Raw genomic sequence first — 23,611 nt, 5'->3', positions numbered from 1 at the left:
TCTTTCAACCATGTTGGGATGTATTCGTTTTTCAAGTTTATTTTACATGATAGAAGAATGCACATGATACCAATATTGTGCAACATTTCGTTTGATTGTGTGGCACCCCAGGGGTCTGGTTACCACAGTAATAGAGATATTATGTCTGAGAGCTAATGGGAGGTTTCTCTGGTCAGGAGCCCTAAGCATGCAACACGGCCCACCCAGACCTGGGAGGGGAGGAATCTGCCCTTATAAACTGGGTCTGGGGCGGGATTAAGTCAGAAAGAGTTGAGTTCCAGACACAGGGAAAGTTACAACAGGAGCTCTGTAGGAGCAGGAGCGAGTGCCAGAGGCTGGAAGCTAGAAAGCTCGCCTTGGCTGAAGACACTAACCCGGACACGGAGTCCGAGGCTGTGGGGACATCCAGGTCCAGCAGCAGAATCCAACCGGCAGGGGATTCCATGTCCTCTGGCCTTAGAAACCCAAAGGCACGGTCACAAGCAAGGGACCAGCACCACCATCGTGAAGCGAAGGCTAACGGAAGGCCCCAAGTCACCGACTATACGGGTGAGCACCACACGGTATACTCAGGGACGTGGGCTACTTCTACCCGCATAGAGCAAGGTAGCCAGGAAAGAGTGCAGATAGTCGGGGAGGTCTACAACTCCACCTGGCCAGGGGAGATCCTGCTTGCTCACAGACTGACCAGGCCCCTACTGCTAACCAGTACTCCCGGGAGGGTCTGCTTTATACCATCAGTAAAGACCCTGAACTGCACTACACGTCTCTGTGATTCCTTGCCGCACCAGCACCATTACTACTGGGACGCTCACACCATCACTCCCATCATCCACATTAGCTGCCCTGAGGCAATACTTCTCCTGTGGGGAGTTATCCCACACTCGGCTGCGCAAACAACATCAGCCTCAGCGGTCTGCAGCGCAGCGGCGGTCCCCACTGACCGCAATCCACGGGTGGCGTAGTCGGACAACTACAATACCAATAGACTGCCACTGGTTTGACCGCCCTGGGCACGGACCGGGTCACCGCCACGGAGAACTACAACCCCCAGAGATCCGGCTCCGGGTATCCCCCTGCACAGCACGGGCCCAGGGGGCGCGTCAACTTTGGCGTAGTCGGCAGGATTTCGTGCCCGCAACCACCGGGTACTGCGTGCCTGAAAAAGAGACTTTTAAACTTACCTGTGGTGAAGTTTCCCGCCGTCCGGAATCGTTTCCCGCCATCCGGAGCCGATTCCCGCCATCAGACGCCATCTTGGACCGTTTCCCGCCGTCTTCTGTCTTCTTCCCGCCATCCGCAGCTGCTTCCCGCCTTCGGACGCCATCTTCGTGACGCCGCGCGGGAAGAAGAGGGGCGTGGACGCCGAAAGAGCGCGAGATCCGAAGCTCCGCCCCATGCTCCGCCCCACGCTCCGACGCTGCGTAAGGTCCTGGAAGTGAGGAAGAGCGACGCTGACGTCATCGGAGCGCGACGCCAGGCCCTCAACCCCGACGATCGACTGCGGAGCCGCGGCCTACGGAAGAAGAGCATCGCAAGGTAGGCCACGGTCAACTAAGGGGGAAGGAGGATGTCGGACACCGAGGGGAGCTCCACCGCCACACCGGCCGCCAGCGCAACCGCTGCTGCAGTCATGCCCTTCACCATGCCCTATATCCCGGGGGCAACCTGGCTACCCCAGTACTCAGGAGAGTCACATACCCTGAGTGACTTTAGGGAAAGACTTGATAGCCTCTTCCAGGTATACCCCCTCACAGAAGAGCAAAAAGTGAGCATCCTGGTGGCCCAGTTAATCGGGGCAGCCCAAAGGGAGGTAAAGTCCTGGTCACCTGGGAAGAAGAGGACTGTCAGAGAGATACTAGCCCGGCTGAAAGACACATTTGACACCCGCACCTCAGCCGAGATAAAACTAAGATTTACGGGTGCAAACAACGGGCACATGAAAGTATAAGAGACTATGCTCTAAACCTACAAGAGGCCCTGAGAGCCATTAAACAGGCAGACCCTGACAGCGTGGGAAATGAAGACAAGCTGCTGACCGAACAATTTATTGAGGGTCTACTGTGCAATGCCCACCGAACCCAGTAGCGGGCAATGGCCTTACAGGACCCTGACCTGGACTTTGCACAGTTCAAGGACAGAGCCATCCGGGTGCTCCGAGAACCGGCACCAGGTGGCACTGTGACCCACAGGCGCCCTGCTATCACTTACCACCAGGAGACGGCGCCCTTGTCTGCAGGGCCTGTGGGAGCTGATGCGCAGGCTTTGAACAATGACCCGGCAACAGACCTGCACCACCAGGTCCAAGAGCTGACTAAGAGTGTTGCCGCGCTAGCCAGAACTGTGCAGTCTTTACAGGTCTCTTCTCCAGAAAAGATCCAGCTGGCATCAGGACCGGAGGACGTCCCGTGGCGCCGACTGAGGAGGACCCCACCGGCCAGAGGAAGACCCAGCGACAGATACAACGAGGACGGACGACCCATCTGCCGCCGCTGCAATCAACCCGGACATATGGCAAGGTACTGTCATTTAAACGGGCACAACCTGGGGTAGAGGGCCAACCCCCAGTCATAAGATCATCAGGCCCATCAAACTGGCGTGACAAATACGTAGGGGGACGTCCGGTCTTGCCTGTGGTACTGGATGGCATTCCTATGAGTGCCCTACTAGACACCGGGTCACAGGTCACCACCATCCCGTACGTGCTCTTCAAGCAGTACTGGAATGACTTGGACATAACCCGCTACCCAGATGACGACCTGAGCATTATCGCCAGCAATGGTCAGCCCGTGCCACAGATAGGATTTAAGGAAATGACCATCAAGGTCGGTAAAGTTGAACTGCCGGCACAAGGACTTATCATTGTGGACATTGACCGTCGCGAGAGTCACCCAAAAATCACCCTAGGTACTAACGTAATTGAAAACTGTGTTGCAGAGGTGATTCTTATTTTGCAACAGGTTGCCAAGAACGCCAGTTCCAGCCAGCAGCGTGTGCTCCAGAAAGAGATCTGGGCACTGATGAAGCGGCAACAAGTGGAACTATCTGGTGGTGAGATAGGTAGCGTGAGAATGTGTGACCCGTTCCCTATTGCCATGCCCCCGAAAAGTGAGATGATGATTTGGTGCCGGGCAGCTATTGGTCTAAGAGGTAGAGACTACCAAGCAATGGTAGAACCCATCTACTCAGACAGTAGGCCCACCATTTTGACAGCACGGGGGGTGGTCGATGTACGCCATGGGAGGGTGCCCGTCCGCATCATCAATATCGGGGAGAGAGAAGTATACCTGCCCCGGTATGCCACGCTAGCCAAATTGTTCACCATAAACCAGAACTCTGTACAGGCCGTAGAACCCTTGCCTCCATCTCAACCAGAGGAAGGTAACGGCTCTAAGAAACCAATGGAGGACTGGTGTCAGCAACTGCATTTGGGTACTGACTCCACTCCCTCACACCAAAAACAGGGAGTCTATCGGGTGGTTCAAGAGTATGAGAGAGTGTTTAGTAAACACCCGCTAGACTTTGGGCGAGTAAAGGGGGTAGAACGTCACATCCCAACGGGAGACCATCCTCCCATAAAGGAGAGATACCGACCCGTACCCCCTGCACACTATCAACACGCCAAGGGGATGTTAAAAGACATGAAGGAGGCTGGGGTAATCAGGGACAGCTGTAGCCCCTGGGCAGCTCCACTAGTCTTAGTGAAAAAGAAAGACAACACCATGAGAATGCGTGTAGACTACAGGAAGGTCAACCGTATCACACACAAAGATGCGTACCCGTTACCAAGGATAGAAGAGTCCTTAGCTGCATTAAAATCTGCTAACTTCTTCTCTACTTTGGATCTCACTAGCGGGTACTAGCAGGTTCCTGTAGCAGAGGCGGACCGGGAGAAGACCGCATTCACCACCCCGATGGGACTCAGGGAATTTAACTGTATGCCGTTCGGGCTCTGCAACGCACCAGGAACCTTCCAATGGTTGATGGAATGCTGTCTGGGACACAGGAACTTCGAGACGGTCCTATTATACCTGGACGACGTCATCGTCTATTCCAAGACCTATGAGGACCATCTGGAACACCTGGCAGAAGTGTTTGAAGCCCTGGCGAACTATGGCCTAAAGGTAAAACCCTCAAAGTGTCATCTACTGAAGCCAAAGGTACAATACCTGGGACACGTGGTGAATGCTGACGGAGTGGCTCCCGACCCTGACAAGATCACCGTGATCAAGGACTGGCCAAGACCATCCAGCATAAAGGAAGTGCGGCAGTTCCTCGGGTTGGTAGGCTACTACCGAAGATTCATTCCCGGTTTTACCAAGAAGGCAGCTCCTATGCAGGACCTCCTGATAGGCCAGTCCAGGAAGGCCAAAAACCAGGAGCCACCCTTCAAATGGGAAAAGCTGGAAGAGGAGTCCTTCCGCCAGCTGAAGATGGCCCTCACGGGGGATGAAATCCTGGCGTACCCTGATTACAGCCAGCCCTTTATCCTCTACACGGACGCAAGCAACATCGGGCTAGGAGCCGTACTGTCCCAGATCCAGCAGGGGAGAGAACGGGTGATTGCTTACGCCAGCCGAAAACTGCGACCCACGGAAAGAAACCCGGAGAATTACAGCTCGTTCAAGCTAGAGTTCCTGGCAGTGGTGTGGGCAGTAACCGAACGTTTCAAGCATTACCTTGCCTCTTCAAGGTTCACCGTGTACACGGACAACAACCCGTTGACACACCTGGACACTGCAAGACTGGGTGCCCTGGAGCAGAGATGGATGGCCCGCCTGTCCAATTTTGAGTTCACGATCAAATACCGGGCAGGACGCTCCAATACCAACGCAGACGCCGTGTCCAGGATGCCAAACCTACTGGATGAAGGGGAGGATCCAGAAGAATTGGAAGAAATCGAACTCCCTGCGTTTCACCGTCATGGGATTACCCAGTATTCCACCGTGTAAGGGGCCAGCGATCCGCTACGTTCAACCCCTTACCCCACTACAACTGGGCGGAGACGCAAGACAGTGACCCCACAGTCCGTCTGGTGAAGGAGATGCTGACCCAGGCTGACGCCCGCCTGGACCCAGACGCTCCGGAAGAGACCAAGCAACTGTGGACGGAGAAGAGCAGAATGTTTCTCTACAAGGAGAAGTTGTGCCGCAGAATGGTCAATTCCCGGACACATGAACTGATCTGGCAGGTGGTGGTACCGAGACTGGACGCAGCTATGGTGCTGGAGGCCTACCACAATGGGGCAGGGCACTTCGGATGGAAGAAGCTGGAGTTCCTGCTGCGTGAACGGTTCTACTGGATAGGCATGAGAGGAGCCATTGAGAGGTGGTGTAGAGACTGTGGCCCGTGCAACCTAAGAAGAAGGGACCGTGCCAGCCAGAGGACTTCCCTGCAGCCCATCATCACCAGGCAGCCGCTGGAACTGGTCACTCTGGACCATGTTAAACTGGCTCCAAGCAGAAACAGGGATGTCTACGCCCTAACCATCGTGAATCATTACTCCCGGTTCCTGGTGGTGGTCCCTGTCAAAGACCTGACGGCTCAAACAGCAGCTAGAGCCTTCCAGCTGCACTTCTGCCGCCCACACGGGTACCCGGACCAAGTGCTGACGGACCAAGGGCCAGCCTTCGAAGCGGAGGTCTTCCAGGAGTTCTGCAACCTGTATGGCTGCAAGAAGATAAGAACAACGCCCTATCACCCCCAAACCAATGGACTCTGCGAGAAGATGAACCAGGTGGTGATAGATCTGCTAAAAACATTGCCCCTGGAAGAACGCAGTCTGTGGCCTGAGAAACTGCCCGATCTGGTGGACCTGTATAACCACATCCCGGTAGGTTCCACCAACTGTACCCCGGCTTACCTAATGCGAGCAAGACCTGGTAAGCTGCCTGTTGACCTGGATATGGGAGTCCTGATACCCGAGGACACCTCACCAGAGACAGACTGGGATACAGAACGGCAGCAGCAGTACCGGAAAGTACAAGAGAGCGTCGAGCGAAGTCTCTGTCAATCAAGAGAAAGGCAGGAGAGAACTTATAACCAACATGCTCCCGCTGTTCCCCTGGTACCTGGAGAGCAGGTCTTGAAAAGAAAAAGGCGGCTCCATAAGTTGGACGACCAGTGGGAAAAGGACCCGTACACCGTACTGCCCTCAAGCCACAATAATCCAAAGGTGTACGTCATCAGCAAGGATGGAGGAGAGACCACAGCCACTGTCTCCAGAGACCACCTGAAAAAGTGCCCCGAGAAGTTGCAAAGCACGGATGAAGATCAGGAAGACCCTCAACCCGTAGAGGAAAAGGAGGAAATGATCACCACCGTACTCGGAGACTTTCCCCGGTCCTGGACACAAGTAAACAACGCTATCGTGGTGCCCGTCCTCACCTTTCTCCAGCCAGCCCCTCAAGTGCCTACAGAAGACCAGGTAGAGCTGGAAGAGCAGCCGGCCCAGGAGGCAGAAGAATCCACACCAGCAGCACAGGAGAATCAACCCTCTGCTAGTAGTGAGCCTGCCATACCCCTAGTGAGCCAAAGAGTACGCAGACAGCTGCCCAGCTTACCCATAACACCTTCTACACCCTGTAGTGCAGGACCAGTTAGTGAGCTCCGTAGGTCCACTAGAGTCACTAGAGATCAAATGCCCGCTCGCTGGAGAATCTAAACTAATGCACTGTGAATTTATCTGTTTAAATGTTTATGGTTTATGTTTGTTGCCTGTTATTAATTATGTTTCTCCAGTTACCCTGCAGATTTTTATGGACTAACAGGTTATGGACACTGGATAACCGGAACATTCTTGTAGATAGTTGCACCTTGGTGCCTCTTGTGAAGACGGCCGAGGAAGAGAAAACCTGTCTGGCGTGGCCTACTTGCGGCCCAAAGTAGCTAGCTCCAGCCTTGCAGCCACGCCCAAGGACAACGCAAGGGGTTTGCTTTGGACAGGTCCCCTACTTCGCTTAACGCTTCACCTTGGGTGATATGGACACCCGGCTGCGGACACGCCGTGACCTTTAAAGAACTAAAGCTTCTTGTAAATATGTTATTGTGTTATTGTTATACCCTGTATTTATGTTTCTTTAAAAAAAAATGTGTTTAGTCCCGGAGTACTAAAATTTACTAGGGGGGAATGTGGCACCCCAGGGGTCTGGTTACCATAGTAATAGAGATATTATGTCTGAGAGCAAGTGGGAGGTTTCTCTGGTCAGGAGCCCTAAGCATGCAACACGGCCCACCCAGACCTGGGAGGGGAGGAATCTGCCCTTATAAACTGGGTCTGGGGCGGGATTAAATCAGAAAGAGTTGAGTTCCAGACACAGGGAAAGTTACAACAGGAGCTCTGTAGGAGCAGGAGCGAGTGCCAGAGGCTGGAAGCTAGAAAGCTCGCCTTGGCTGAAGACACTAACCTGGACACGGAGTCCGAAGCTGTGGGGACATCCAGGTCCAGCATCAGAATCCAACCGGCAGGGGATTCCATGTCCTCTGGCCTTAGAAACCCGAAGGCACGGTCACAAGCAAGGGACCAGCACCGCCATCATGAAGCGAAGGCTAACGGAAGGCCCCAAGTCACCGGCCATACGGGTGAGCACCACACGGTATACTCAGGGACGTGGGCTACTTCTACCCGCATAGAGCAAGGTAGCCAGAAAAGAGTGCAGATAGTCGGGGAGGCCTACAACTCCACCTGGCCAGGGGAGATCCTGCTTGCTCACAGACTGACCAGGCCCCTACTGCTAACCAGTACTCCCGGGAGGGTCTGCTTTATACCATCAGTAAAGACCCTGAACTGCACCACACGTCTCTGTGATTCCTTGCCGCACCAGCACCATTACTACTGGGACGCTCACACCATCACTCCCATCATCCACATTAGCTGCCCTGAGGCAATACTTCTCCTGTGGGGAGTTATCCCACACTCGGCTGCGCAAACAACATCAGCCTCAGCGGTCTGCAGCGCAGCGGCGGTCCCCACTGACCGCAATCCACGGGTGGCGTAGTCGGACAACTACAATACCAATAGACTGCCACTGGTTTGACCGCCCTGGGCACGGACCGGGTCACCGCCACGGAGAACTACAACCCCCAGCGATCCGGCTCCGGGTATCCCCCTGCACAGCACGGGCCCAGGGGGCGCGTCAATTGCATTTCCTACAAAGTATCTCTTGAACAAGAAATATACGTACGGTACCTGGAGGTGTTTGTGTTATTTCTTTTGTTGGTTCCGGAGTCACTGGACTTGTTGAAGCAACAAATATAAAAGATCCAGGAAATGATCCATAGTTTTTGGTTTTGATCCCATTTCTTGTAGATCCATTGTAACTGGTCTGACCTGGTGTCTTCTGAACTGAGACCTGTCCTCCTTCATTGGGTATTTTTCCAGCATGGATAGCCGCTCGACATATAGAGGAATCCTAAAAGATTTTATAGATACAATAGTTGATGACCTTTTTTTATCCTGCTTGATCACAGTGTAAGTTAAAACTTTTGGTTTCATCTTACATCTGTATAAACATCAGTTCCCCAAACAGATCTTCCACTGGTAGAACAGTCAGCGGGACAGAAAACACTGCAAAATAAATATAGATAATGTTAGAAAAAAAAATACAAACGTAGGTATACATAATTGTGGCTAGTGTGCAACAGCATTCACACATAAGAGTGGTGGTGTAAGTACAAAAATAGCAGGCCTATGTTTCGAACTCTATCTCTTGAAGAAAAAGAGAAGAAATCTTACTCTGCAGAAGATCCTGGTAAATCTCTTGCAGTTGTTGTACAAGATGCCGTCACTGCAACAAAATAGGAATAATTCTATGAGATGGAGTTTTCGTTATTACAGGTTTATGTTCTATTCTCTAAGATCTGACTCTAGTCACATTGAGCAGTGAACCGTAATGGAAATAGTCACAGTCTAATGTGATGAGATACCAATAGTAGAAATTATTTAAATCCGTTTTACTTTCATGAAGAAAATTTAGTTTATTTCTAGAGGGCCAGCAACGTATTAGAAATCCTTAAAGTGAATCTGTCTGCAGGATGTTACACCCCAAACTATTTATCTGCACATGTAGCTCTTTCAAAGACGAGTCTAGTGATACCTTTACATGGCCAGTCCGTTCCTCCATTAGTAAAATATTTGTAAGAAATCCGTGTATGAATTGATATGCAAATGAGGCTGAAGGGCTCTGGCAGATCTGAAGCTTCTGTCACTCCAGCTCTATTCCTTACCCAATGCCTCCTCCTGCTTGACTGACAGCCTCTATGGGGTATGAGTTCAGGCAAAGTAGGTGTCTGTCAAGCAGAATGAGGTGGCACTGGGTGAGTAATAGAGCCGGAGTGACATAGGTCTCAGATCTAACAGAGCCCTTCAGCCTCATTTGCATATCAATTCACACACTGATTTCTCAGTTATGGAGGTATGGACTGGCCCGGTTAAAGAATCCCTGGACTGGTCTTTGAAATACCGACATGCGCATATAGTTAGTTTTGGGTGTGAAATCGAGCTGACTATTTCCCTATAAAGGGACTATATTATATGTTTACCTGTTCCCAGAACTGTTTCCTTTCTGGGCTTCTTGCTGTATTTTTGATAAAATTACTGTTTTATCTGCTGCACCTCTGCTATTCTTCTCAACAATGAGCTCTGTTTTACACTACCCACATCATTGACAGCTCTATCTACACTGTATAGGAAGAAAACTGTTAATCAGTGGTGTCAGTGGGAATAGACCGAGCTCATGACTATCAAGGACTACATTGATATAGGTTTCCTAGTGTGCTCAGTAATAATCTCCTGGTGATAAAACAGTGTTTTATCAAAACTACGTGAAGCAGCCTTGTAAGTGACACAGCACTGGAATGAGCTTCTCTGCATCTACATTATGCTGCTCTTATATGGGATAGCAAAAACCTAATGACTAAGTCTCTTTAACAAGAATGCTTTTTTTTCATCTCTACAGCATAATGTTTGTAATTCTCAGATGTGGAATTCAAATTCAATTTTTTAACAACAGGTTCTGACTAGAGATGAGTGGACTCCAGGATGTTCTGGTTTGGCGGTTTCGGCCGAGCATCTATTAAAAGTTCGGGTTCGGGTACCAGAACAGTACCCGAACCCAGACCCCATTCATATGAATGGAGGGTCCAAACATGCATGGTTTCCCACACTGTCATCTGCGTGACATTGTGGGAAACAGGGACACTTATTGGCGGTAAGATCGTTTCCGTCGGTCAGAGCGATGCGAATTCACGCTGTCAGATGTCAGCGTGAGCCCACAGCTGTGACCCGCGGTAAAAATCTTACTGTGGGTTACAAGTGTCCGCTGATGAGAAACTACTACTCCCATCAGCCTACGCCTGCTGTTACTGATAACAGCGAGCGCAGGCACCGCTGATGGGAGTTTTCCCAAAACGCCAATATACCCAATACCCAAAAGTGACACCATTCTAAAAACTGCCCCCCTCAAGGCGCTCACAACCATGTTCAAGAAGTGTTTCACAGGAACTGAAGCAACGTGGAAGGAAAAAATTAACATTTAACTTTTTATCACACAAATTTTACTTCAGGCCCCAAATTTTTAATTTTCTCAAGGGTAACCCCTTCTTGAAGAAGCCAGTGCGAATTGTACGTAAAGGGGGATATCATTATGTGGCTGACCGCCGACTACTGATAGCTGATTGCTGACTGCGCTTTGTTTAGTAATTATGTTTTAATAGGATATTTAATGAATTTATGAAGATCCATAGTGAATTTGTTCAAAGGGATGGTGCCTTTTAGACATGGGTTTACTCTGTTATGAGGTGCTAAGTTACATTTGAGGTTTAAGGCCCTTTTGACACCATCAATATGCGAAATGATGGATGGACATATATTATTTAGCAAGTTGTATTAAAGAGGTAATTTCTCTATTTATTTATTAAATTTAAAACTTGTTGCTTGTCGCCATTAGATGGCGATATTGTAACACCATCCCTTGGCATTCTTTCACTATAGAGATCTACGTACTGTTTATCCTGTCTTCTGAATATGCAATTGAGTGTTTGGTCATGCCATGTGATGCCTATTTATGCTATACTTTTATGCCTTTTTTAATAATTTTTTTCTGTTGCTTTTTATTGTGAATGAAATAAAGAATTGTTACTTTTTAAGAAATCTCGATCTGTGTTCATTGGTATTTGTAACCCTAAACCTGGGCTAACCCTAACCCTGGGCTAACACTAACCCTAACCCTTGGCTAACCATAACTCTAACCCTAACCAGAGGAGGGAGAAATGATTGAAAACCGCGGTCACACTTTTTTTTTTGTGACCACAGTGATCATGTGACAGGGGACCGGAAAAACCATCCCTGATCATATTCTCCAGGTACCGGGGTATCTGAGACCCCAGAGAATTTCCGACTCTGGGGGGCGCTACAGCTTTATTCCTCAGCTTCGCATTTTCACGGCGCTGAGGAATAAGTACCCTTAACTGCCTCCGTGAAAATGTGTTACGGCGGTTGTTAAGAGGTTAAAAGGCTGAGAATTTATCCTCTGACCTCCTCCCTCTCTACAGGTGTTTACTCACCCTAGCAATAAACATGGCTGATTAACCCCTCATTACTTTGTGTGCTGGAACATTTTCCTATGTTTATATTACTGGACCTAACAATCTCAGTGCTACATATCTCCCCTCCTATACTTTTCCAGTGACTTTGTCACATATGCCCTCCTCTGCTCAAAGCCGTAGGTTTTGGCACCTTTAGGCACCAAAGATGGAAGTCTAAACTGGGTATCTGCGTTACTGTGCAGCTTCTCAGGCCTGTGTTCCACGTAAAAGATGAAGACCTGTAGCCCTGAGTTTCAGCTCTTGGAATGCCATCTCTGCTTCAAGAGGCCATTTGGCCATTGACGTCTTTATGCCGTTAAGAAGATCGATCAGGTGTGCAGCTATCATGGTGAAATTTGGGATACATGGCTGATAGTATCTCACCATTCCCAGAAATGCCTGAAACTGCTCCATGGAGACCGGTTTCGGATGATTTTTGACTGCCTCCACCTTATTCACTTGCGGCTTTACTTTGTTTTTTTCGACGGTGTAGCCCAGGTATTTACCCTTTTTTTCCCCGATGGCACACTTCTTTAGGTATTATGGTAAACCCACCTTTCCTCAGCGCATCCAGCACGGCCTGGACCTTCTGCAGATGACTTCCCCAATCTAGGCTGAATATCACAATATCGTCGAGGTATGCTGTGGCGTACTTTTTGTGATGGGCTAAAACCTGGTCTATGGCTCCCTGGAAGGTAGCTGGGTCTCCTTGCAGCCCGAATGGGCTTCTGGTATATTAGAAGCAACTGTCAAATGTAAAACAGGCTGTCTTCTTCTGGGCCAGGGAGGTGATGTATCTGGCTTACCCTAGCTTCTCTATGAGTTCATCACTGCGGGCTATCGGATATGCTTCAAATTTAGCCCCCTCCTTCGAAATCACCTTGCGGCAGGCTTCGGGGATTCTATACGGCTTTCGGTTCACCTTTACATGTGGTTCTGTCAGGATTCCATTTTCACCAACCTGCATATGTCTTGGTAACTCTGAAAACAGGTCCTGATTCTGTTGAAGCAGTTCTCGGCACTGTTGTTACTTGGCCGGTGACAGTGTCTCTGCCACGGTGACACCCTTTAGTGTCATCTTCTGATCTGTCCAACCAACAGGGAGTTTCAACTTGGTTTCTCTGTTGACCAGCCTTGGTTGATAGCGGCACGAGAGAATTTCGGAAGGGAGAGGTGGTTGCGGTTAACTGGCAGGTGGGACAGGACTTGCAATATATTAGGATTTCACTGTGACATCTGGGCCAAAAGTACCTCCGCATGACCTGTCCTTGAGTTTTGTCCACCCCCAGATGGCCTCCCAAGACATGTGAACGGGCCCTGCCCAACACCCTTTGTCTATAGGGTCTTGGTACCAACAACTTATCCACTATCTCCTCCCTCACCTTAGTAACCCAGTACAACAAGTCCCCACTCAACATGAAATAGGAAAACCTAGTGTCCGACTCCTTTGCTATGCCATTTATAACCGTTATCTTATTGAACGCTTCTTTTAGAAATAGGCCCCTATGTTGGATGAACCCAAAATTTACTCTGGTCACCCTATATCTCAGGAATCTCTGCCTCATGTGAGGATATTATCTTCTCCTCTTCACCCACTACACAGAAGGGAGACTCGTCAGACTCTAGGGTTGATGAGACTTTTTTAAGGGTATATAAAAAAAGGGAAAGGAAATTCAACATACCATACATATGCCATGAGGGTCCACTGGTGCACGGAAATCCTTGGTAGTAAATCCAGGGATAAGAAGTAAGTAATTGATGAAAAAAAACTCCAGCACCTTCTCCATATCCATCACAAGAAATGTAAAGTTAAAACGTCCATTTTATTGATTCCATTAAAAAAACACCATGCGTAAGGCAAATCTTACGCGTTTCGAACCAAACAAGGGATCTTAATTATAGGTTCCTGGCTAGATTACATGGGGATCCCAGAAATAAAATGATGTAGGGTCCCCCTATAAATTCTAACCAGCAAAGGCTAAGCAGACAGTTGTGGGCTGATTTTAATAGCTAGGGAATGGGCCATGGATATTGTCCCCCTCCAAGGCTAATAACATCAGCCCTCAGCTGCCCCAGAAATGGAGCATCAATAAGATGCACCAATTCTGGCACTTAGCCTCGGATCTTCCCATTTGTCCTGTGGTGGCAAGTGGAGTATTAGGGTTGGGGTTCATGTCAGCCTTGTATTGGCAGCTGCCATGAATCTCAGGGGTTAGTAATGGAGAGGCGTCTATAACATGCACCCATTGCTATCCCCATAGTAAAAGTTTTTAAATAAAGACACAGCAAGAATAAAATCCTTTATTTTAAATAAAAATCCACACTGTTTAACTAATTTATTTAAAACTAAAAAAGCAACCTTATACTCACCTAACACCCAATCAGCTGATGAACTCCTGTGACCTCACTTACGGCACAGGCGCTGTGTGAGAACGCTCTCACGTGGCGGTGCAGTAAGTGAGATCACCGAAGCTCATCAGCTGATGAACTCCTTTGACCTCTCTCATGGCAGCTCAGTGCTATACACTGCGGGAGTGATTACGCTTCTGTCAGTGTGCAGCCAGCTGCGGGGTAGAACAGTGACATCTGCAGATGTGACTGTTCTACAAATGAAGCGATCGTCATTCGACAGTGTGGATTATGGCAGATAAGTGAGTATTATGGTGATTTATTATTTTTCTTTTTTACAGGTGACATGGGTTTTGGGAATTAGGGGTTAGGTGAGTATTATGGTGTTTTTTTATTTTCTGTTTTTTTTTACAGGGGACAAGAGCTTCAGGGATTTGGTGTTAGGTGAGTATAACTGCGTTTTTAATTTTTATTTCAATAGGTATTTATTTTAACCCCTTTCTGACGTCAAGCGTAATAATATGTACCTGTGACCTGGGCCTTAATTTCAGGTATGTATTATTATGCCTCACCGATCGCGCCCACACAGCTGCTGTGCGGGCGCAATTGCTGCCGGGTGTCAGTTGATTGTAACAGCTGACACCCGGTACTATGTGCCAGGAGTGGTCCCACACCGCTCCTGGCACATTAACCCCCTAAATGCTGCGATCAAAGTCGATCGCAGCATTGCAGGAGCAGGCAGAGGTAAGAGAGCCCCTCTTACCCTGGATCGGAGACCCCATGCTGTGTGTGCGGGGTCCCGATCGTTGCCATGGTGACCTGATGTCGTCATCCAGGTCACCAGGCATCAGGAAGTTAGACAGATCATGTGCAGTGCACGATTTATCTAACTTGTGCCTGCAGGGCTGACAGCCTGCACAGCACAAGGATGCTGCTGCATCTCTATGCTATGCAAGAGATCAACCTGCAAAAAATGAAAGTCCCATAGTGGGACAAAGTGTAAAAGTGTCAGAAAGTGAAAAAAAGTGAAAAAAATTTGTAAAAATATTAAGAATAAAAATCTCCAAAAATAAAAATATACTGTACCCATAAATAAATATTATAATGAAAAGAAACAAAACAAAACAATAAAAGTACATATATTTGGTATCACTGCGTCCGGAATGAACAGACCTAGAAAACTGTCCCACTGGCGCCATAGCCTCACCATGTCCGGCATGAGATGCCCATAGCCTCCCCATATACAGCATGAGCCCCACATAGCTTCCCCATATACAGATTGAGCTCTACATAACCTCCCCATATACAGCATGAGCCCTACATAGCCTCCCCATATACAGCATGAGACCCCTATAGCCTCACCATATCCAGAATGAGACCCCCATAGCCCACCCATGTCCAGCATGAGACCCCCATAGCCTCACCATATCCATCGTGGTACGCCCAAAGCCTCCCCATGTCCGGCATGAGACCCCTATAACCTCCCCTTGTTCAGCATGAGACCCCCATAGCCTCCCCATATCCAGCATGAGACCCCCATAGCCTCCCCATATCCAGCATGAGACCTCTATAGCCTCCCCATATCCAGCATGAAACCCCCATAGCCTCCCCATGTCCAGCATGAGACCCCCATAGCCTCCCCATGTCGAGCTTGAGACCCTCAAAGCCTCACCATGTCCGGCATGAGACACCCATAGCCTCCCCATATCCAGCATGAGACCCCCATAGCCTCTCCATGTCCAGCCAAACATCCCATACATGTAAAAAAAAAGAACACCACATACTCACCTCGCTCCCGTTCCCCCGGTGCTCTATTCCTGTGTTCAGTGCACTGACTGTCCACAGTGCACAGCTCATGCGATGAAATGATGTCATCGCGTCAGCGGTTTCACACGCTGATTGGTGGAATAAGGGGCAGGCGGCCCCTCCTCCACCAATGCATTCATGGCTGTTTGTATCCCGCGGATGCAGACAGAGCTGACAGCGGGCGGGTGGGAGAGGGCACTGTGCGGCCCGTGGGCCATTGTTTTCAGCCCATCGGCTGTGTCGGTCTGTGGGCCGGACTGGAACAGCCATAGGGCCGGATGTAGCCCGTGGGCCGCACTTTGCCCGGGTCTGCCATAGAGTAATGTGTCTGGGGACTTAATGGTATGTTCACACAATGATTTTTTAAGTCAGGTCTGCTGCAAAAACTGCCTTAAAAAGTGCTCAGAAAATGTTCAAAGGAATTAACATATTAATTTCTATGTGAAAACAACTTGCTGTTCATAAGGTCAGGCTTTTGAGTATCTTTTAGCTGCTTCAGGTTTCCAAAAATGTAAAAGAAGTGAGCTAACCATTCTTCAGGTGTTTTCCACTGGGGGGATGCTCTATAATTACAATACATGTCAATGGAAAGGCTAAAAAGATGGCAGGGTATCTTTTGGAGCATTTTGTGTTTTTTTTGCCTATAAAAAGTTTGCATTTTACTTTGTTGCTTAATGAACTTAAAAAATGCCCACAAACCACCCCAAAATGGGCATATAAAAACACCCACAAATAAAGAAAAACCTAAAAAAATGTATAAGTCAGAGTTTCTTGAATTGATTTCCATTTGAAAAACTAGTTAGTCCTCTGAAAAAGATGTCATGTTCACATACCCTAAGGGCTCTGATCTCGGATAGCAATGTACAGGCTGGCTGCGGCTCTCCCACCCAGAGTGTGACAGTTTCATATATTTCTATGGGACTGTCACACATGGTTTGGGAGACCAGTGGCCAGTTCGTGTATTAGTAGCCCGTGCTCGGCCCTTATTCACATTTATGCAATTTGACATATATTAAGGTTTTAATACTTGAGGTTAGGACCGTCCCCCGAATAGGGTCACCTTGATGTGGCTGGATAGCTTTTACGTTTTTTTTTTATCAAAATTATGTTAACTAAGTACCCTATGTTATTTTCATGCACTATTGCTATTTATTTATTTACTGAAGGGTATTTGCTCAATTTGTTTTTATCTTACGTTTTCTCTGTTTAGTAGCCAGTGTGAACATGTGCCTACATGCTGCATGCATACCAACTTACAGTATATATATATATATATATATATCTATATATATCTATATATATATATATATATATATATATATATATATATATATATATATATATAAATAAATACTGTATATTGTGGAAAAGCCAGGTAGGCTAGGGGTTAAATCCTAGTACTAAAGGTCCTGATTAGGTGCACCTGGAAAGCTATGACTAGAACTAGGCCATGTGTTCACTGCTGTCAGTCAGCTGGGGAAACCTGAACAGAGTGGGCTGTTTGGAGCTGGAGAGAGACAAGCAAAAATCTCTCTGAGAAGAGACTGCACAGGCCATGTGTGGCAAACTGCAAATATCAGTGGTTGCTATGGACGATAGTTGTTGTGTTTGACTGAGCTGGGGCTGGCAGAGTCTTGTCTCAATAGCCAGGGTCTATATTGTTTAGTTAGTGCTTAGACAAGGCTAGGGATTTTATGTTTATGGTTTTGTTTGTGGTAAAGTGTGAGCAGTGTGATCATACATATATATATCTATCTATATACAGTGCCTACAAGTAGTATTCAACCCCCTGCAGATTTAGCTGGTTTGATAAGATGCAAATAAGTTAGAGCCTTCAAACTGCAAACGAGAGTAGGTTTTATGAACAGAAGCATAAATCTTACAAACCAAAAAGTTATGTTGCTCAGTTGAATTTTATTAAATTTTAAACATAAAAGTGTGGGTCAATTATTATACAACCCCTATGTTTAATATTTTGTGGAATAACCCTTGTTTGCAATTACAGCTAATAATCGTCTTTTATAAGACCTGATCAGGCCGGCACAGGTCTGTGGAGTTATCTTGGCCCACTCCTCCATGCAGATCTTCTCCAAGTTATCTAGGTTCTTTGGGTGTCTCATGTGGACTTTATTCTTGAGCTCCTTCCACAAGTTTTCAATTGGGTTAAGGTCAGGAGACTGACTAGGCTACTCCAACACCTTGACTTTTTCCCTATTGAACCAGGCCTTGGTTTTCTTGGCTGTGTGCTTTGGGTCGTTGTCTTGTTGGAAGATGAAATTACGACCCATCTTAAGATCCGTGATAGAGGAGCGGAGGTTCTTGGCCAAAATCTCCAGGTAGGCCGTGCTATCCATCTTCCCATGGATGCGGACCAGATGGCCAGGCCCCTTGGCAGAGAAACAGCCCCACAGCATGATGCTGCCACCACCATGCTTGACTGTAGGGATGGTATTCTTGGGGTCGTATGCAGTGCCATCCAGTCTCCAAACGTCACGTGTGTGGTTGGCACCAAAGATCTCGATCTTGGTCTCATCAGACCATAGAACCTTGAACCAGTCTGTCTCAGAGTCCTCCAAGTGATCATGAGCAAACTGTAGACGAGCCTTGACATGACGCTTTGAAAGTAAAGGTACCTTACGGGCTCGTCTGGAACGGAGACCATTGCGGTGGAGTACGTTACTTATGGTATTGACTGAAACCAATGTCCCCACTGCCATAAGATCTTCCCGGAGCTCCTTCCTTGTTGTCCTTGGGTTAGCCTTGACTCTTCGGACAAGCCTGGCCTCGGCACGGGAGGACACTTTCAAAGGCTGTCCTGGCAGTGGAAGGCTAACAGTAGTTCCATAAGCCTTCCACTTACGGATGATGCTCCCAACAGTGGAGACAGGTAGGCCCAACTCCTTGGAAAGGGTTTTGTACCCCTTGCCAGCCTTGTGACCCTCCACGATCTTGTCTCTGATGGCCTTGGAATGCTCCTTTGTCTTTCCCATGTTGACCATGTCTGAGTGCTGTTCACAAGTTTGGGGAGGGTCTTAAATAGTCAGAAAAGGCTGGCAAAAGAGATCTTTAATCCACACATGTGAAGTTCATTATTCTTGGTGCCTGAACTACTTCTTAATACTTTAGGGGGACCAAACAGAATTCTTGTGGTTTGAGGGGTTGAATAATAAATGACACTCTGAATTAACTTTTTACGTTTTAAAAAAACAAAACAAAACAAAACAAAAACAAAATTTGCTGCAGTGCATTTCCCACTTCCAGGCTGATCTACAGTACAAATGTCACAATGCCAAGTTAATTCCGCATGTGTCAACCAGCTAAATCTGCAGGGGGTTGAATACTACTTGTAGGCACTATATATATATATATATATATATATATATATATATATATATATATATATATACACAGTACAGACCAAAAGTTTGGACACACCTTCTCATTTAAAGATTTTTCTGTATTTTCATGACTATGAAAATTGTACATTCACACTGAAGGCATCAAAACTATGAATTAACAAATGTGGAATTATATACTTAACAAAAAAGTGTGAAACAACTGAAAATATGTCTTATATTCTAGGTTCTTCAAAGTAGCCACCTTTTGCTTTGATGACTGCTTTGCACACTCTTCGCATTCTCTTGATGAGCTTCAAGAGGTAGTCACCGGAAATGGTTTTCACTTCACAGGTGTGCCCTGTCAGGTTTAGTAAGTGGGATTTCTTGCCTTATAAATGGGGTTGGGACCATCAGTTGTGTTGTGCAGAAGTCTGGTGGATACACAGCTAATAGTCCTACTGAATAGACTGTTAGAATTTGCATTATGGCAAGAAAAAAGCAGCTAAGTTAAGAAAAAACTAATGGCCATCATTACTTTAAGAAATGAAGGTCACTCAGTCCGAAAAATTGGGAAAACTTTGAAAGTGTCCCCAAGTGCAGTTGCAAAAACCATCAAGCGCTACAAAGAAACTGGCTCACATGAGGACCGCCCCAGGAAAGAAAGACCAAGAGTCAGCTCTGCTTCTGAGGATAACTTTATCCGAGTCACCAGCCTCAGAAATCGCAGGTTAACAGCAGCTCAGATTAGAGACCAGGTCAATGCCATACAGAGTTCTAGCAGCAGACACATCTCTTCAACAACTGTTAAGAGGAGACTTTGTGCAGCAGACCTTCATGGTAAAATAGCTGCTAGGAAACCACTGCTAAGGACAGGCAACAAGCAGAAGAGACTTGTTTGAGCTAAAGAACACAAGGAATGGACATTAGACCAGTGGAAATCTGTGCTTTGGTCTGATGAGTCCAAATTTGAGATCTTTGGTTCCAACCACCGTGTCTTTGTGCAATGCAGAAAAGGTGAACGGATGGACTCTACATGCCTGGTTCCCACTGTGAAGCATGGAGGAGGAGGTGTGATGGTGTGGGGGGTGCTTTACTGGTGACACTGTTGGGGATTTATTCAAAATTGAAGGCATACTGAACCAGCATGGCTACCACAGCATCTTGCAGCGGCATGCTATGCCATCCGGTTTGTGTTTAGTTGGACCATCATTTATTTTTCAACAGGACAATGACCCCTAACACACCTCCAGGCTGTGTAAGGGCTATCTGACCAAGATGGAGAGTGATGGGGTGCTACGCCAGATGACCTGGCCTCCACAGTCACTAGACCTGAACCCAATCGAGATGGTTTGGGGTGAGCTGGACCGCAGAGTGAAGGCAAATATACATGGCACCCTTCATCCCCAATCCTGGTATGCATGGCACCCCTCACCCCCAATCCTGGTTTGCATGGCACCCCTCACCCTCAATCCTGGTATGCATGGCACCCCTCACCCACAATCCTGGTATGCATGGCACCCCTCACCCACAATCCTGGTATGCATGGCACCCCTCACCCCCAATCCTGGTATGCATGGCACCCCTCAACCCCAATCCTGGTATGCATGGTACCCCTTATCCTGGTATGGATGGTACCCCTTATCCCTATCCTGGTATGCATGGCACCCCATCCCTCAGCCTAGTATGCATGGCACCCCTCATCCACAATCCTGGTATGAATGGCACCCCTCATGCCCAATCCTGGTATGCATGGCCCCCTCATCCACAATCCTGGTATGTATGGCACCCCTCATCCCCAATCCTGGTATGCATGGCACCCCTCATCCCCGATCCTGGTATGCATAGCACCCCTCATCCCCAATCCTGGTATGCATGGCACCCCTCATCCCCAATCCTGGTATGCATGGCACCCCTCATTCCCAATCCTGGTATGCATGACACCCCTCATCCCCAATCCTGGTATGCATGGCACCCCTCATCCCCAATCCTGGTATGCATGACACCCCTCATCCCCAATCCTGGTATGCATGACACTTCTCTTTCCAAATCTGGTATGCATGGCACCCCTCATCTCATTCCTGGTATGCATGGCCCTCTCATCCCAAATTTGGTATACATTGCACCCCTCATCCCAACCGTGGTATGTATGGCACCCCTCATTCCCCAATCCTGGTATACATGGTACCCCACATTCCTATCCTGGTATGCATGGTACCCCTCATTCCCAATCCTGGTATGCATGGCCCATCGACCCCAATCCTTGTATGCATGGCCCCACATCCATATCCTGGTATGCAAGGCCCGCCCCCATCCCTATCATGGTATGCATGGCCACTCCACATACCTATCCTGGTATGCATGGTACCCCTCATCCCTATCCTGGTATGCATGGCACCACTCATTCCTATCCTGGTATGCATGGCACCCCTCATCCCTATCCTGGTATGCATGGCCCCCTCATCCCTATCCTGGTATGCATGCCCCCCTTATCCACAATCCTGGTATGCATGGCACCCCTCATGCCCTAATCCTGGTATGCATGGCGCCCCTCATGCCAAATCCTGGTATGCATTGTACCCCTCATCCCTATACTGGTATGCATGGCCCCCTCATCCTCCAATCCTGGTATGTATGGTCCTCTCATCCCCAAATCCTGGTATGTGTGGTACCCCTCATCCCCCAATCCTGGTATGTATGGCCCCCTCACCCCCCAATCCTGGTATGTATGGTCCCCTCATCCCCCAATCCTGGTATGTGTGGTACCCTTAAACCCCCAATCCTGTTATGTGTGGTACCCTTCATTCCCCAATCCTGGTATGTATACCCCCCTCATCCCCCAATCCTGGTATGTATGGTCCTCTCATCCTCCAATCCTGATATGTGTTTTACCCCTCATCCCCCAATCCTGGCATGTATGGTCCCCTCATCCCCCAATCCTGGTATGTGTGGTACCCCTCATCCCCCAATCCTGGTATGCATGGCACCCCTCACCCCCCAATCCTGGTATGCATGGCACCCCTCATTCTCCCATCCTGGTATGTATGGCCCCCTCATCCCCCAATCCTGGTATGTATGGTCCTCTCATCCCCCAATCCTGGTATGTGTGGTACCCCATATCCCCCAATCCTGTTATGTATGGCCCCCTCATCCCCCAATCCTGGTATGTATGGTCCCCTCATCCTCCAATCCTGGTATGTGTGGTACCCCTCATCCCCCAATCCTGGTATGCATGCCCCCCCATCCCTATCCTGGTATGCATGGCCCCTCCGCATCCCTATCGTGGTATGCATGATACCCCTCATCCCTATCCTGGTATGCAATGCACCACTCATTCCTATCCTGATTTGCAGGGCACCCCTCATCCCAATCCTGGTATGCATGGCCCCCTAATCCCCAATCCTGGTATGTATGGCACTCCTCCTCCCCAATCTTGGTAAGCATGACACCCCTCATCCCCAATCCTGGTATGCATGGCACCCCTCATCCCCAATCCTAGTATGCATGGCACCCCTGATCCCCAATCCTGGTATGCATAACATCCTTCATCACCAATCCTGGTATGCATGACACCCCTCATTCCAAATCTGGTATGCATGGCACCCCTCATCCCTATGCTGGTATGCATGGCACTCCTCATCCCCAATCCTGGTATGCATCGCACCCCTCATCCCCAATTCTGGTATGTGTAACACAGGTACTTTAGATGCAGTGACACAGAAGCACAGAGCAGCCAATACAGGGTTAATAAACAGGGAAAGTTTATGATAACAAGATGAATCTCCATGCTGGGAGTAACAGGGGAAAATATGGGGAAATAGCAGATATTAGTCTGTAACTGACAGTTTACAGTTTAACTAGATGTAGCAGAGTCAAACCGGTAACAAACCACAGTTTTTACACTTAGCTGACTTGTATCCTCTACAAGGCAGTTGCCAGCTGGTGCTGGTGATGCTGTCTTCAGGCTTCCCCACCCAAACAATGCTCCGTCTTCTGGCGGCAGCGGGTGGTCTCCGGTTTTACCCGCTGAGCCCCTAGTCCATAACACGGCACCTCACGTGCTCAGCTCCACGGACCCTGCATCTCTTCTCACTACAGTCAGCTTGACTCCACTGGTCAACTGCACTCGGATCCCTTGCTCCAAGTCCTGTAGCCAGGAGTCTGGACCCTCTCACACTGCTCTGCTCCGCAGGACTCAGCTCCGCTTTCCCGCGCAAATGTCCTCGTCTCTCCCTCTCTCTCGCCAAACCAGGAGTCCTTCTGTCACCTGACCTACCAGCTCTCTCTCTCGACACACCCCCTGCTTCCCTGTCACATGACTCCTCTGCTTGCAGTCTGTCTTCCCCCTGCAACAAGAGGTACGGCCCCGACAGTTCTGGATCCCTTTCTCTGAAAGCACTTACACCCCGGTCTTCCCCCTTACATATGCATGGCCCCCTCATCCCTATCCTGGTATGCATGGTACCTCTCATTCCTATCCTGGTAGGCATGGCACCCCTCATCCCTATCCTGGTATGCATGGCCCCCTCATCCCCAAT

At 48.5% G+C, this 23,611-nt stretch overlaps 1 protein-coding gene across 2 annotated transcripts in view; it reads right to left on the bottom strand.

The window, feature by feature from the left end:
- Positions 1 to 23,611, bottom strand: part of LOC141156855 (uncharacterized) — a 113,074-nt gene that overhangs the window by 76,777 nt on the left and 12,686 nt on the right. For both annotated transcript variants that reach the window (XM_073643308.1, XM_073643309.1), the window contains exons 3-5: positions 8,735 to 8,786; positions 8,500 to 8,566; positions 8,189 to 8,411 (exon numbers count right to left, since the gene is read on the bottom strand). In XM_073643308.1, coding sequence (XP_073499409.1) covers positions 8,189 to 8,411; positions 8,500 to 8,566; positions 8,735 to 8,786 — 342 coding nt within the window. The remainder of the gene's footprint in view (positions 1 to 8,188; positions 8,412 to 8,499; positions 8,567 to 8,734; positions 8,787 to 23,611) is intronic.

This window comes from Phyllobates terribilis, unplaced genomic scaffold (assembly GCF_046119375.1).
Source record: "Phyllobates terribilis strain yellow unplaced genomic scaffold, ASM4611937v1 Scaffold_8__6_contigs__length_399053987, whole genome shotgun sequence".
Classification (NCBI taxonomy): domain Eukaryota; kingdom Metazoa; phylum Chordata; class Amphibia; order Anura; family Dendrobatidae; genus Phyllobates; species Phyllobates terribilis.
Note: the sequence above shows the minus strand (reverse complement) of the source record. Positions and strands in the feature narration are given on the sequence as shown.